This window comes from Falco cherrug, chromosome 7 (assembly GCF_023634085.1).
Source record: "Falco cherrug isolate bFalChe1 chromosome 7, bFalChe1.pri, whole genome shotgun sequence".
Lineage (NCBI taxonomy): Eukaryota > Metazoa > Chordata > Aves > Falconiformes > Falconidae > Falco > Falco cherrug.
The window spans coordinates 42285625-42301921 of NC_073703.1; the positions used below are offsets into that span (position 1 = coordinate 42285625).

Consider the following 16297-nt stretch of genomic DNA (forward strand, 5'->3'; position numbering starts at 1 on the left):
CAAATCACTTCTTTTCTTGACTGGAAAATGGCAAAATTTGTAGTGGTTTCCTGACCACACGAGCAAATTATTTTTTTTGTATACACATGAAAGGCACTAGTCCGCTATCACTTGGTAATAGCCTCCTGAATTACTGATACATTCTGATGTGGGTTAATCTGACATACAACAATTTGTTAATTGGATCTTTCTCGGACCATTCCATTTATCTGCATCACTTGGTCTGTAACTACCATCTTTATTTATTTTAGCATACGGATAACAACTACATAGGGACTCTAAACTACGTCATGAGATTATGTGTCATCAAGGCCCTGATACAGCATCCAATAATTCTTTGGCAAACAATACATCCCTGGTCATGTGGTGGTGTCAGAGGAAATTCTGACTAATGTTATTTATAATGGTAAGCATGGCTAGACAGGTAAACCTGTCTCATAGCAGAAGATGCATATGAGCCCACCTCATGAAATGCAGCATTAGAATTCACCATAAGTTGTCGTGAAGTGGGTCTATGTTTTAGGGAAGGCTACAGATGACAGGCCAGGCCATGTGATTTAAGGTCAGCATTACCTTCTGAGACTGTCTCTTGCTATAACAGAACACTGGTTTTCTGGAGCATGTGATACTCAGTCTAGGCAGAATAATTCTAAATGATGTCTGAAGGATTGATGGCATTAGCAAACACAATTTCATGCATATTTGGGCTGGAGATCAGCTGCTACAGAACAAATTGGTACCCCATGTCTTCTAAAGTAGCCTGGCTCAGAAATACGAAGGTACAGTACAATTTGCTAGTCCTGGCACTGTAAACATTGATGCCCTCATCACTCTCAACTCAGCCGATCACTAGGCATTCAAAACTAGATTTTGGAATTACTCTTCTACAGTGTAAAGCCATCTGAGCTGCCTGACCGGTGCACAGAAGAGCAAATGTTTGCTTGGAGACAGCTAGTTCTCCAAGCCTAACCAACAGCAATACACAGGAAAAAAAACATTTACTCAGCCCCTCTCTCTGCTCCTTTCAGCCTTGTATCTAAGCCATCACAAGATTTTCAGCAGCAAACCGTCCTCCTGAAAGATATCAGGGAAGAGAGTAAGACTAGAGAAGGATGATCCTACAGTGGTGCAGCAGTATGCTGCATGTTCACAGCCTTTCTGCAACACAAGACTCATAAAGATGAACGTGAATTCCATCCCCTCAGCTTTACACTACAGCAAAAATGTCTTGAACGCCTGGAAACGGGGTCACCAGCATACTTGAGATCAAATGTGTTTCTGTCACGCTTGCCTACTGAATAAAGCATTTTAATAATGCTGTATTTGTTGCCATCCTTAGGACTGGCTAGTTTAATTACATAACTACTTAATTAAGGTGAAAAACCCTAAATGGATATCAATACTGACATTTGTAGCAAAATATAAAGCAAGTAACAAATACAGTGCTCTTTTTTCCTTAAGATTACATTGCAAGTATCCAATTCCTAAAAAAATTCACCAGCAGAACACACTCCTTAATTTATAGGAAAATAGTTTTTAAAATAGCCTTAGTTGTAAACACATTGCCTGGTGTAAACAGTATTCTGCATGTGAGATGGCTAAACATAATTATTTGTCATATATGTCAAAATAAGGAACTTTCTTAGTAAGTGCTTGTTTGATAAGGTTTTGTAGTATGGTTTCATTGACACAATAATGGGATTTTTTTAATACATAATCTTAAGTCGAAAATATTAATATATTTAAAAATGCATCGACTGTTAGTTGATAGATTTGTTTTGGTTTATAAACATTAAAAAATTTTAAAAATCTATGTATAAAGTTAACTGTGCTTCTTCAGAAACTTTATGTGATCATTCACATACAGCTTTAACATTTTTGAAGTTTAGTAGCATTTGAAAATACGCTGTCTCAGTGATTTGCATTCATATGACTGCTACAATGTGGAATGTTACCCATTATTTTTAATACTCTGGGCAGATCTTGCTGTCAATTACATCCAGAGCAATTTCTTTTAACAGATTTATGCTGGTGGAAAGGATATAGAAACCTGGCTTCTGCTGGGGTTTACAAAGAAGTGTATCATGCTTCAAAACTTGCATGCAATCAAATCAAGGACCATATTCTCTTGACAGACTTGCTTTTGTCTAACTGCACTGCTTTGTGTCAGACATTCATCTTCATTAAGCTTCTGGGAATAAATAAAACATGAAGAAGAAAACACCAGCTTCTTCACCGATGAAATAAGCTTCTTCCTCCCACCAAGCAAATCAAATCATGATCATGGTGGGTTTTGTTGTCAGAAAGTCTGGATTATGTTCAGATACTACTCTCAGCTGATGACAAAACTGATGGTTACTGAGCACCCAGTTATAGTTTATTTGTTTAGTTTCTTCTAAATTTACACAATGGGCTTACAACGGCCAATGCAAAGTTTTTCTTGTGGTGTAATATTCCACAAATGTTAATTTATATTTGTGTATACAGCATTCCTCACTAATGATAAAACATATTTTTCAAGTATGTATTTCTGCATGTAATTCTCTTCTTCAGTATGCAGATAACTCTGACTTTTAGTGTGCATCATCACAAGTGATACAACATAGAACCATTTCCTCTTCTTTCTCTGCCACATTGTTCATATTCATTGAAAAGAATGGTAAATATTCAACACTGCCATCAAAAACTGTCAGTGCAGTTCCTCTATTAGCAGAGCACCTGAAGGTGGAAATGATGTCCTCAACAGTACATGCCGTGATATGTGCCTTGGACTTTCTGGTCCTGTAGTTGAGATATCTTGACCGAGCCACAAAAAGTTCTGAACTTGCCTTTCATCCTTCCATGTAAAGTAAATGTCAAAACCAAAAGAACTATAATGAATTTTCTCCCATCCTCTTGCTAACCTTGGTGGTGATGGTTGATTGTCTGCAAAAGGAGAAGGAAAACCACAACAGAATGTCCCAGAAATGGGTCATTTTAGAGTTCTGCATAAGATCCACACAGCCTCATGACTGAGCAGCAATATCCAAAGAGGAGGAGGAAAATGCTTTGGTTGCCTCGAGCTAGCATGTTAAAAGAAAGATATGCTTTCTTTCCACACAGGTAAAAGTGCTTGTTAGCTGATGAAGCAGGAACAACGCTCGAATTACTGATGGAAAGAAGGAAGAAATGTGAAATGCCTCCTGTCATTTACAGCACGTGTAATCGTAATCAGAAAAATTTCAGTGTCTCTCCTTGTAGTGCTTTAAAGCTCTTCTCGGCACATAGGGAAGTTGACAAAGGTGAAGACATTAAACTCTATCAATATAGAGAAACACAGGAAAATACCATAAAGAAACAACACGTAGATGCCTAATTTCCTGTCAAGTTTCCACTTATTTACATGGATCCCAAACACCTGCAAGCAAACAAAGTGTTAGTTAATTAAGCCCAAAGGAGACTTTTGGGAACAACTATTATAAACTAAAAATGAGTGTCTTTTGAATTGAGAGATCCTCAACGAAGATAAAAACATATTCTCAGTATTTTAAAGATCAAAAAAGCAACATATGTCTTTCTGAACAAGAAAATGCATGTAAAAGCCCAAACTAAGAATTCAGACTCTGGCCTGACTCAGCTGTCGCAAGATCCTTTTACAAAATACTAAATGAACCCACTTCGAAGCACCTTCACAAGTTTTTTATGTAACTGAGAAACAGACACTTAGGTGTCTTGTTTCAGTCTGTGGTGCATTTTCACTACATGGGGCACATTTTAGTCATGCAGCAGTTATTCCTTGATTCAGTATGATCTAAAGCACTGCACTGAACTACATGAACTACATGAATGTCTCTCCCTCCAGTGTTCCCCTACAGATCCTTATGTCCCAGCAGTACACCAGCACCTAATGTTTATTCTTTCAACCACTTCAGAAGAGGTGCTTTCTTTGAAGTTCTGCTCAGCTCCAGAACTAAGGGGAATTACAAGTTATAGGTAGCAAAGCAATGAAGTCCTCATGAAGGCACTTATTTTCAGCGTGTTGAGTGCCTGTGAATTATTGTTCCTTTTGCTCAAAACTTTCCACTGAGTTTTGCTGGGAGGGTCTGTGCAAATCATGGCATCCAGCAGAACAAATGAGACAATAACAGATCCTTCAAACCTAGGTGATACAGCTTCTTCTATGAAGAGACTCTTTTCAGAAAAGCATGACCGGCTAGCATAGCAGCACATCTGCATAATCCTCCCATTTTTTTCCAAAGTGCTGATTACCAATATGCATGCAGCAACATCACATACAAATGTCTACAGAACATTTGTTTGTTCTTTCACAGACACTGTGCAGCATGGCAGAACTGGGGTAAGACAAGAAGAGAACAGGCTCCCAGAGCTTAAGTATCAGGTGCATTAGGAAGTTAGTGGCAGAGTGAACAGCCCTGGTCATTCTAACACTGAAGTCGTGCACAGGTGATGTGGAGTTTTATAGGACATAGTCATGCAACAGTGTGAAATCTCCAGTGATGATCCCCTCCTCTACTGAGCCTCTACAGAGCCTCCGCAGGCAATGAGTGAAAGATGTTAGTACAGTGGATATTTTTATACCTTTGGGATTTGATTCTTCCCACAGAGGTTCCCTGGGAGTCAGCAGGAGCAGACCTTAAGTACCAGCAAAATTGACTTTTGAAACAGAGTTATTGTTTCACCTTAACAAGTCATGTGTTAAAACTGTCTTATGCTGACTGACATTTAGCATGCCTATTCAAAGTCCTGAGGTTCACAGTCCTTACAGACTAGTCTTCATTAAGAGTTTTAGCTACAGCACTTGATTAGTCCAGGCTGGTTTTGGGAATCAGAGACAAGGGCGAAGGGTGATGATGCATACCTGGGTCTTGTTCCAACATAAAGCAGAGACAGGCCTGGGATATGTAGCTGGACACAGGAGCACAGAAGTACCATTGGATCCCACAATTTGAACACTGCCACTGAAACCAATGGGGCCGACACTGAGGTCCCTGAGGACACTGAGGCTCACTGAGAACAATGGGAGCTTTTAAACTCATGGCATTGCTAGAAGAATGATACTTGACAAGAACCAACGCTTTGGGAATAAGACTTATTTCCATTTTATCCTTCTATAACGTGTAGATACCTAATAAGTATTTTGCAATTGGAATACATGGGGAGACACTCAGATACTTACAGTAAGTGCCACTGATCCTAGCAAAAGTGCAACTGAGTAGACCAGTCCTTTGCTGTTTATCTTAACCTGTGGGAATTAGAAGAGACCTTTAAAATGCTCAGCATATACCTGTGCTGTGCAGATCAGAAATCAATTTACTGATATATGGTCCGCGTCCTGTTTTGAATAGTGACTGACTTACACATTTTAAACTATGCCAATCCATGACAGATTTAACATAATGAAGAACACGAAGATTAAGGAATCAAAATAAATGTATAAGTAATCCCACTTCTGTAAAAAAAAATAAAATCAACATTTATAATGGATTTTATGTTAAGAGAGTCTCAGGAGAGAGAGATACGCTGTTATTCTCATTTTACAGACAAAAATAGCAAGGTATAGGGAGACAGACAGGTGTGCTTGAAGCTGTGTAGTAGTAAGAAAATGACAGAGCCATGAACAGTTACCCATGGTACTGTTTTTCTGCTATAGAGTATAATGTACTCCAGCTGACAAACAGGGAATTAATTGCAGCTTGTGGAAGGAGAACTGCTTCCTTAACTCCCTGTTCCTTGGCCAAGAAATAACACCTTATTTAGCAACCAATAACACGCTCTGCAGGTTGTTTATTTTTTTAAATTTCATTTGCATGTTTTCTTTTTAGGATATATCTTTTTGAAATACACAAAAGAACAAATTAAAGATTTTCTAAGTATACATACAATTGATCCATAATCAATCGCCATGGTCTGCAAACCCCATGGAACGCCAAGGCCCACCAGAATGTCAAAGACATTGCTCCCTATTGTGTTGGATACTGCCATGTCACCAAGGCCTGAAGAGAAAAAAAAACACAACTCTTGGGTAAAAACAAAGTATAGGACCATTACTCTGTGTACTAGAGGAAATCAAAGGGGAATGATTTGCATTCATCAGAGTATCTGAGGTAGGGAGACAATTTCCATAACCTTTGCATGACTTCTGAAAAAAGTATGCAAAAATTGCTCACTCCAACTACATCTTCCTTGTGCCTTGGAGACTTCTACTGGGTGTGTGGTATCCATTCACTATCTGAGTTCAATGCCAATGAAAAAACAAGTCTTGATCTAGGTAGTCTGCAGCCACAGGGAACCTGGAGATTATCTACTGAATTTAATATGTGGCATGTGGCCTTTATCTCATGTGAACGATGAAAAGTGATCCTGAAAAAAACCCAACCTAATGGTAGTCAAAGATAATAAGCACTTCTGCAGGGCTTAATGAGCAATGATTTCACCTCAGGAACAATAAGATGCTACAGGAAAGGAAAAAAGGAGTGAATGGTGGTGAAGTCCCTAGGCATTACTCAAAATCTACTCCTAATGCCCGTCACTGGCTCACATCTCATTCTGCACCTATGTCAAGGATGTGAGGAAAGCAGAATTCTTCTCTGCCTCTGCTGATTTCCCTTAGGCACTGGCCTATTGAATCACTTTTTGCCAAGTTAGTGCTTACCTTCACTTTCAGAGGAAACAATTGTTACAGTATTTTTGCCTAATGCTAAAGAACTAATCTAAAGAAGCAGTCTGTTCATTTGAAAATGTAACATGTTTTCCTTCTGTTTTTGTAAAAAATCTGTCCACTTTAGTACTACATATGGAAAACTAATTTAGTGGGAAGGTAGTTCCATAAGAATCCTGAATACTTTTTTTACTGCTCTTTGTGAGATTTTCCTGCACACAACAAATCATACAACCTGGACAATGAAATATTTGAAATATATAATTATTTTCAATCAAGCAACATTTAACAGCCTACTCCTATCTCAGACTACAAAGGTGGGGCTTTTGAGTACTTCATTTATCACTTCAGAACCCTTGTTTGCCCAATGATGTGTGCTGGAGATCTCATCATCTGGAAAACAAAAAAAAAAGACTATGGGAATTGGAATAGTGGAAAAGAATATAATTAGGACCTTTTCTTATTCTGCTGCAGTACAGGAGATCACACTGTCAGGTTTAATGTTTTTCAACACCAGGAAGGGACATTGCTATGGGTATTTCTCAAGGGAAAAATGAAATGTAAAGAAACTTAATCACGACTTCAAGATACCTGAGAAAGCCTTTGACAATTTCAGTTGGAAAGCTGATGAGGACATAGCTGACATTTACCTAAAACCCTTTCCAGTGTGGCTATTCATATATCCCCAGTGGGAAAGAGGTTTGCATTTAGATGAGAAGTATGCCTGGAGCAACATCACTTCTGCCGATCCTCATAAACCACTTCACTTCCTTTGGTTCAAGAGGTCTTCTAGAAATCATGCAAGTTTTACATGGACAAGTGCTGGTCAGCATATATTCTTCAATGCAGTTTTTAATAGCTGATATTCCAGTTTTGTCTACTACTTTAATCTTTTTACCCTGACTGATGCATACCGTGCATGGGATATCTGAGTGTTGAATGACTTGCTAAGAATGCTAGGGTGTACCCAGTCCCAAGAAGCAAAAGAACAGAACAGGGATTACTTTTTGGTTCACTATAATTAGCAAAGTGTTCTGTCTTTTACTGAGGCCCCGAAAGAGTAAAAATAAAAGAAAAAAAGAATAAAATTGCATTGAGAATTTGTGTGTATGAAGAAAGTAAATCACGGAGCATGTGTGTAAGATTGCAGTTATGCTTCAGCAGACACAGTACCTTGTCTTGCTACTATTAAACTGGCCATGCAGTCCGGGACGCTTGTTCCTGCAGCTAGGAAAGTAATGCCCATGATCACATCTGGTATCCCAAGGGTGTATCCAATCACAGTCACCTGAACAGTGAGGAAAACAGATTAACCTATCATATTTGGAAAGTTTCCTCATTCCAATACAATTGTGGCATACACTTAACTTTGATTTCTGGTGTGGACCCTAACATGATTAGACTCAGGATACTTAGCCATTTCTGCTCATTAAATCATTGTGAAGTAACCGGCCTAAAACCAACCCTGTGAAAAGGAAAAGTACTTTGGGTCACATTATTCAACATCTTACGAACAGACAAAAAGTCCTTCTAACAGGACATACTGATCTTTTAAGGAGAAGCCCAGACATTATCCAACCTGTGGGATCTTTTTTATTCCCAAGAATAGCAAATTTCTTGCTGGTTCTATTCTCAAAAGGACTGCAACCAATTTATATTGTAATATAGGGGCAGAGATATAGAACTTAGTTTATCCCAACACATGAAGAAAGAACCACTGTCTTTCATGACTTCTGATATAATCTAAAAGGGACCTGGTCTGGTTATACTGTCTCCTGAGAGTCCAGATGCAGCTTTAAAAGAGCTTAGGGAATGGCTGGCGCCTGTAGCAGAGCTCTTGGAAAGGACAGGGAACTGTATTTAGCTGGAACATCTGAAGAAGGCTGAAAAAACATCAAGAAAACAGACTGAACAGGCAGCTGAAAAGGAAATAGTCTTCTGAGAGTGAGAAGTCTGAGTCAGGGACAGGCAGCTGCTTCCCTGCTGAGACTGCTAAGGGTGGAAGTCTTTAAGGCTCTGTGTCGTTGTCATGAAAACGTTTGCCAGTCCCTTACATGAGGAAAACTGGACCCTTCACCAAAGAAAAGGTGTATTTTAGGAACTCGCTCACAGACCTTATTCTCAGGGGCTGTGACTCAGAAAGAGGAGTGGGCATGATTCTCCTGCTGCAAGTGGTAATGTGGTATTCGAGTCTGGTTGCCTCTTAAAATAAGCTGTGTTGCAGCCTCCATGAGCACATCTCTCATTTGTGAAGGGGATATCTACAAAAGGAACCAAGGTAGAGAGTGTGGCCTTTCAAAGGACATATTGTGTGAAACGAAATGAGTGGCTTTGGCACCAGTATGCCAGGCAGAATGACTGGCTGGCATGTGAACTTCTCCAACACAGTCTATGTTAAGAGGATTACTTCACAATGCAAAACTTACATAGAAAGCTACAAAAAGTATATAGAAGACAATCTTCCACAAGAGGAAACATAAAGCAGTTCACAAATGCCTGACACATTTGAGGAAGGTAGAGATGTTCTCCACCCAAAAAAGATTTTGCAGGTAAGAAGCTCATGAATAAAAATTCTTCCATATGCATGACTAGAAAAGTGTGTGTACGTATATATATGAGTGTGTATATGTGAGACTATATATATTCCAGTATGAAACCAGCTGAAGGTTTCTTCACTGTATTTTCCTTTAAAAGGAAATATGGCCATATAAATTCTTTAGCAGCACATCCTACCAATCTTCCACTTACAGGTATATATAAGTTTTTGTTTTTCCGTCTTTTACTGTAGAAAAGGTAACTTTCTATACTTCAAAAGTATGGCTAATTTTTCCACCACAGAAACTATTTGAGGACCTTTCCTATTCATGCCTCTTCTCTCACTGAAAACATAAACTTGAGAAACTGAAAGAGGGTAAGAAAGAAAATATAGGAACTTAATCAAATCTTCAAGTAAGTGTGCTCCTGAACTGACAACAATTTACAGATCTACATCCAACATACTGCTTCTCACAGATCTAGGGCAAATGGAAACATACCTGCAATACTCTTCACTAAGAAGGATTTCCTTGCATTTTCCAGTCTACTCAAAGTGTTTTTCACCACTTCTGAGCTCAAATTTTGCCATCCATCTGCCTTTTATGCATGTTTCAGTATCAGACCCTGTAGCCAAATTTCTAAAGGTGTCTCAGCTGTCAAGAGTTAAACATTTTAATTTTAACTCCTTTTTATTATTAGGATGTGGATGTCCACATTCTCTTGAAAATCAAGCTGGCACCTTCCTGTACGGTATTGGGTCCTATACAGCAAAGGCCCAATTACCTGGGCAGAAAAGAACAGCAGAAAGCTAGAATTATAATAATTAGAGTATGAGCTGAAGAGGCTGCATTAAAATTACATGCTTTTCTTTAACAAATACACAAAAGTTCTATTATCTATTTTGAGATGTGTACTTCACTCAGTGTGGGAAGTCCTGCTACATGTACTTACCATCCACACCATAAAGTAGGAGAACAAGGCAATCCAGAGAGTGGATAATACAAATGTCATCATAAAACACTTCTCCCACCGTGGTTTACTGCAGTTTGGAATGGTGCAAAAGAGCACAAATATCAACGGCCATGTCAAAATCCATTTAACTTTGTTCATTTTTCCATCTGCAGGGCAAAGAAAGGAAAGAACCAGTTCAGCTTTCCCATCCCCAGTTACACTTCTTTGAACACAACAGATAATCCCAGAAGATCCCAGAAGGATGTTTACAACTGTGCATATCAGCTCATTTTCCAGTACACCTTTCAGCTATACTTGGTCTCATCACTCTCACCAGGTTCTGCATGCACATCCAGAATCTTATCGTTCAGCCTGCCAAAGTCTGTAAATCTTTTTTTTTTAAAAAAATCTGTAAATCCATTAAAGAATTACAATGATTTATTTAAAAACATGGCTGATTTTAAAACAAAAATTAAGTCACATTTGTTGCTCTTTCAAATACCTGTATTACTATGAATCCAAAATAAAAGAAACAACACCAAAACCAAACAACCAAACCCCTCCCCCACCATGCCTCTTAAAAAGGATGATGGAAATTCCTGTAGTGAAAATAACCTGGACCTTCTGTGCAGCAACAGAAAATACCTTTACAGAAAACAGAAGCACAGACCCAACCTATGAACGTAACAAACTTCTTTTACACATTTCACTGTGGTCACTGAGTGGAACTTTTAAACTGGTACTTAGGAGATCTAGACTTGTTACCTCTCTCTAACCGCACACGGTACTACCTTGAGATTGTCTCTTATCCCGTATAATAAAGAAAACTGAAGATACTGACATCCCTCATATCACACAGCTCTCCAAATTCAATGGGTGAGAAATACCAGAGAACTGTCATCACTGAAGACAAGTACAGACTTTCTCATTTTTTAAAACTGTGAAGTATTGTAAATGTGCACATAAATCACATAAAGAATTATTATTTTATTATTGGGACATAGATAAATGGGACACTTGCATGTTTCATGAAGTATCCTGCAAGTAGGCTAACAAATTTGTTTATAGGCTAAACCAAAGTAGCACTGCCAACAGCACGGTGGGTTTTGTTTGCGTTTTCTTTACATCGTTTTAGAACTGTGCTAGGAAGGATTTCCATCATTAACTGGTAATGATATGCAAGAGTCACAATATGTCATTTTGAATAAAATGGTTGATAGCATTGAAGAAAATCATCAGGAATACCTTCCAGTTCAGTTATTTAGCTAGATTATAAAGGGCAGGTAATAATCAGTGAAAGCTCTTATCAATTTCACCAGGAATTTTCTTTCAGCAAGAATATGGGGGTTTAAGGTTAATTTAATGGGAGTTTTTGTCAGTGAATTTAATCAGATTGAAATCTGTCCTCTGGACCAGAGTGCACCAGATGCAATGAAATTAAATATTGAACATTTAAAAATTAATAATACTTTTGTAATTTATGAGGCTATTTACTAATCTAATTTAACTTGGTGAGTCCAAATGCAAGTCTTTATTAATTTACTTCAGTATGTATTCTAGTACTAAATTGTCATGCTTAAGTTACAAATCAGCTCCTTGAGATTTCCTTGTGGATTTGGAGATGTCATCAACCCACCAGGAAATGTTAGATTAAGATTGGCTCTTTATTCCCATGTAGCTTGTGGCTGTAGAACTTGTAACATATAACTGAAGTCTCCTATGGTCAATTCTAATTCTAAAATTTTACATGTCACTGGGCTCTATTACAGATTTTACAGGAAAGTCCTTGTTCCCTCTGGTTGCGTACACTGCTATACAGATTTTTTAAATAATTATCTCTTCTGTTCAAAAAGTGACACTTCTTAGCTCACATCTCACTTTAAATCTGTTAACAAGGCTGTGAATATCCTATAGTAATTTATACCTCCTCCTGTTTAATTTGTTACAGTTTTGATCATTAAAAGACTCCTGGCTAGTTATTTTGCACTCTTTGTCTACCCAAGTTGCTAAGCTTGCTTCATAGTCAAACAAGTCAGCATGGCCTAGGCCAGTAATTTCTTTAGTGTGTAATTCCAAATACAGGGTGAGTGGGTGACTGTTTGACAGGAAAAAAGCATGGAGCAGGTTCTGATCTGATGTGGGTATAGTCTGACTGACTTCAGTGCTGCTACACACAGGAGATTCAGTCCCATTTCCCTTTTCAATAACATGAATACAAGCAACGAAATCGCATGGAGAAAAATAGGGAATAAATAGATGCACTCAGTCGCTTCTGGGGAATACGTATCTTGACAGGGTGTTGTCTAGATGCCCTGAATTAAACAAGTGCTTAACTGTGAGAATTCACAGTGCCTTTACCACTAGCATTGCTATTATGCTTGCTTAGTTCCACAAAAATGGAAATATTAGTGGAGTACTTGCCTTTCCCTTATCTTTGCTCAGTTTGAATAGATGCCTGTCCATTAAATTCCTGGCTCTATTAGTGGATGCTTCATCCACACGTCATGAGTCAGAACTGTTTTTTTACAGCTAGATGATTAGTGGAAATGACATTTGCATACATTACATCGCACCCAGGCTTGAGATTTAGGGAATAACAACTGCATGTAATTCTGGGTTTTGCTGGGTTAACAGAGAAGCTGACCGGCCATTTGCAGTTAGCCTGGAATAGTTCTGAACCACCATGGCCAAAGCAGCCTACCTGACACCGTGTCAGGGTTTGCTAGCTTTTATAAATGTTTATATAAAGCCTTAAGTATACCTCATCTTGGTTCTGCCTTAGGCCATATTCTTCAGCTCCTACTATGCTGGGTCATGGAACTTGTGTGGCACCCAGTGCTAAATAAGTATTCTCTTACTCTGTAACTCAGTAGTTTTTTAAGAATTTAATAAGTAAGTTTAGCAGCAATCTCAATAAAGTGAGACTTTATTTCTTTAGGAAATGGATGACTTCACTCATTTTCCCTGGCTTAGATGACTGCACAAAGAATATACAGCTTGAAAATTTTATTTTTAGTCTTTTTAGTTCTTTTGAAATGACTTCTTGTGCTGCTCTGTTGTTTTGGTTTTGACCACCCACTCTAAAATAATAACTAAAATTATTTAGTAATAAATTTATTGAATTGGGGCATGTTTTTAGTTCATGACAAATTGTTTTATGATTTTTGCTTAGCTCCCTAGTACATCTGCAAAGAAGAACATTATCATTGTCATTTAGGCTATTATTCAATACATAGCTGTTCTGCAAAAACACAGTCCCATTACAAGACCTTAGCTCAGTTGTTTTAATAGCAGTACTGGCCACTCCTGTGGACCCTGGGTCTGAAGGCTCCTGCAGCAACCCACATAGCTGAGAAAAGTTGTATTTTGTTTGTTGCACACCTCACCACAACTATGAAAGAATATTGCTTAAGTCTATCTGCAAAATGAGAAAGGCTTCCTGGAGTTTACTAATGATTTCTATTTTTCTAGGGTTTTTTGCTTTTAACAACGGTAAACTTAGAAGAAAAATAAGGCACGTCCAGGCTGGCCTAGGAAGATTATTGGTGCAGATTTTTTTGGTGCTCCACTTCATTATTTTTTATTTCCTTTTTTTATCTTTTTAAATCTCTGTACCATTTTTCATTTGGGAAAAAAACATCCAACACACCAACCAACCAAACCCAACTAGGGAAAAGTGACTTTTAAACCTCTTGGTCCTCATTAGGCTATATACTTACACACACACATCATTGCCAATATTAATTCAAATCTTGACCTGGAAAGGTGTAACAGTCACATACACACCTCCACACTGGGACCTTTCTAATAACCCAGACAGCTAGTACATTTCTCTAGAAAGTGCTGTTGTTCATCAGAGTTAAGACTGATTGGAAAACTTTAATATAGGTAAATTAGCCAGTCTGAAAGCCTAATTCATTTCTGAGCATGTGCAGTATCCACAACACAACAGAAGAATATAGATTTTTGTCCCGAGTATGGGACTCAACAAAGAAACAACTGAAATAGATACAAGAAACTAGATCCATTGTGATTTTTCCATCATAATTATTTTCCACTGAAAAATGCCTTTGTTGCAAAATAAAAAAATTCAGAGAAAATGGTTTTTAATTTGTTGTTAGGAAAATTAATACAGCAGCTGCCTCTTCACCTTCTTGGAAAATCTTTATTGATTTCAGCTCTGCAACTTTTCATAGGAATTGTGGAGGCAAGAGAGACTGTGTTACCACACTAGAGACAGGCTATCTAGTGTGTAAAAGGGTATCCAAGAAGGCACAACCTTTGTCAGCCTTCCAAGTGGGCAGCTGATATATTAAAACATTCTTATTGCAATTCTCCTGCAACAGAGCTTTGGAAACTATTCTTTTTTTTCTGTGGAAAATACCAAGGTTTTACTCCTCATTCTCATCCAAAAGAAACTGTTTTCCAAACTACTGACACTTTTCTCGGAAGTTCCATTTTCCAGAATACAAGTTCCAAATTCCAGACCATGAGATCTATCCAAAACAACTCAGATTTCTATTTTCAGCCTGTGCCTTTACCACACTTTGTATATTTGGATTTATGCCTGTAATCTTCTCTTAAAACATATTTTTGGTACAGTGGGAACTGGTCTTGAGAAAAGGATTTGCTTCAGTAAGCAGAAACAAGTTTTAGTCTCAGAGTTACTACAGGTTTACACAGAACAATATTCAACAAGAATAAAACAGAACTGAGCAGAGGTCCTCCCCACACCTTGTTTGACTTGGCTGGATTTTGGCATGGTTATTTTGTATGTTTTATCCTTACTGTTTACTTTATCAATGTTTTTTTAAGGGAGATCTGGGATTTATAGACTTCCTCGAGTCTCTCTTTGCCCTTTCAGAATGAAGTGATGAGTTACCAAATGAAACCCTTGCCCACTTTTCTTCCGATTTATCTTATGTATCCTCCTCCAAGGTCAAGCACACTCAGTGCTTTTCTACAAAAGCAGTGTGGTGCATGAGGTCCAAGCACACGAAGCAAATCAAAGTGCAATACATGAGGACAACAGTGAGATGTGCCTCAGAAGCACACTTGTGTTCTGAAATAAAATTCTAAGTTAGGTGCACCATTACAAAGGCAATGGCAAGAAGCTCTTCCAAAAAAAGCATTTCAGAATACTACAGTTAGGTCCTGCTCTGAACTACCTTCTTGGAAGAGCTTTTCTCTTGCATCATCAAAGTAGTTATGGAAACTAGCTCTCTTCCTAACTCAGCCATCTAAGTCATGTTTCCAAAAAAGTGCCATAAAGCTGGCCAAAAAAAAAGAGTCTGAGGAACAAGTACAAAGTGAAAAAAAAATCACAATAAATCTTACTTCAAATACATTAGCAGCAGGAAGTTTGATGGGTCCACTAGTGATCAAAGTATACAGGAATACTGAGAGAACACAGGGGCATTGCAGAGAAGCTGAAAGAACTCTGCATCGGTGTTTGCAGAGACAAACTATAGTGGTTTCTACATGGAACTCTTTTCTGTCTCTAGCTCGACCTTGAGGACAAACAAATCCATAGGGGATATAACAAAGAGCTACAGCATCCTGAGTGTTTAAGTGAGGTACGTGGGGTTTGCTTTGTTCACTGTGTATTCCAATAAAAGACAACATCAAATGAAGCTAACAGGAGCTAGATTCAAAGCACGTAAAAGGAAATGGTTCTTCACACAACCATGAAAATCCTTCCCAAAGGATGTCATGGGTGTTATATGTTTACAAAGATTCAATAAGTATCAGACAGGTTAATGAAAAGAAATATATAGAGGATTTTTAAATATTCAGACATTACACCCAGTCTAAAAAGGTCCTTGAGCTGAAAACAGCTGAAGGCCACCTTGTCCTGTCTCATTCTTCCTCAGGCTTCTTCATGAAGTCATGGTTGCAGTCAGAATACTGGACAAGATAAACATTTGGTTTGACCAAGTATAAATGTTTTTTACATTTTTAGTAGATACTGTTAATTCCTTTTTGCTTCTATCCTACATGTTGTCTTTGTACTTTGGATCCATACAAAAATGGGCAGGACTGCTAATCTCCTTCGTTGCCACCCTGTTTTAGCTCTGGGTATTATTATCCTTCTTATTTTAGCTAATACCGTCAATGACATATAAAGCATCCATGGTCCAATCCTGTAAAAGG

General features: G+C 38.1%; 1 protein-coding gene across 1 annotated transcript in view; it reads right to left on the reverse strand.

Moving 5' to 3' along the window:
- LOC102048716 (ras and Rab interactor 3) overlaps nucleotides 1-16297 on the reverse strand; it is a 175240-nt gene that overhangs the window by 76642 nt on the left and 82301 nt on the right. The window contains exons 13-17 of the mRNA XM_055715960.1: nucleotides 10145-10311; nucleotides 7832-7946; nucleotides 5881-5993; nucleotides 5177-5242; nucleotides 3248-3397 (exon numbers count right to left, since the gene is read on the reverse strand). Of these exons, the coding sequence (XP_055571935.1) occupies nucleotides 3248-3397; nucleotides 5177-5242; nucleotides 5881-5993; nucleotides 7832-7946; nucleotides 10145-10311 (611 nt within the window). The remainder of the gene's footprint in view (nucleotides 1-3247; nucleotides 3398-5176; nucleotides 5243-5880; nucleotides 5994-7831; nucleotides 7947-10144; nucleotides 10312-16297) is intronic.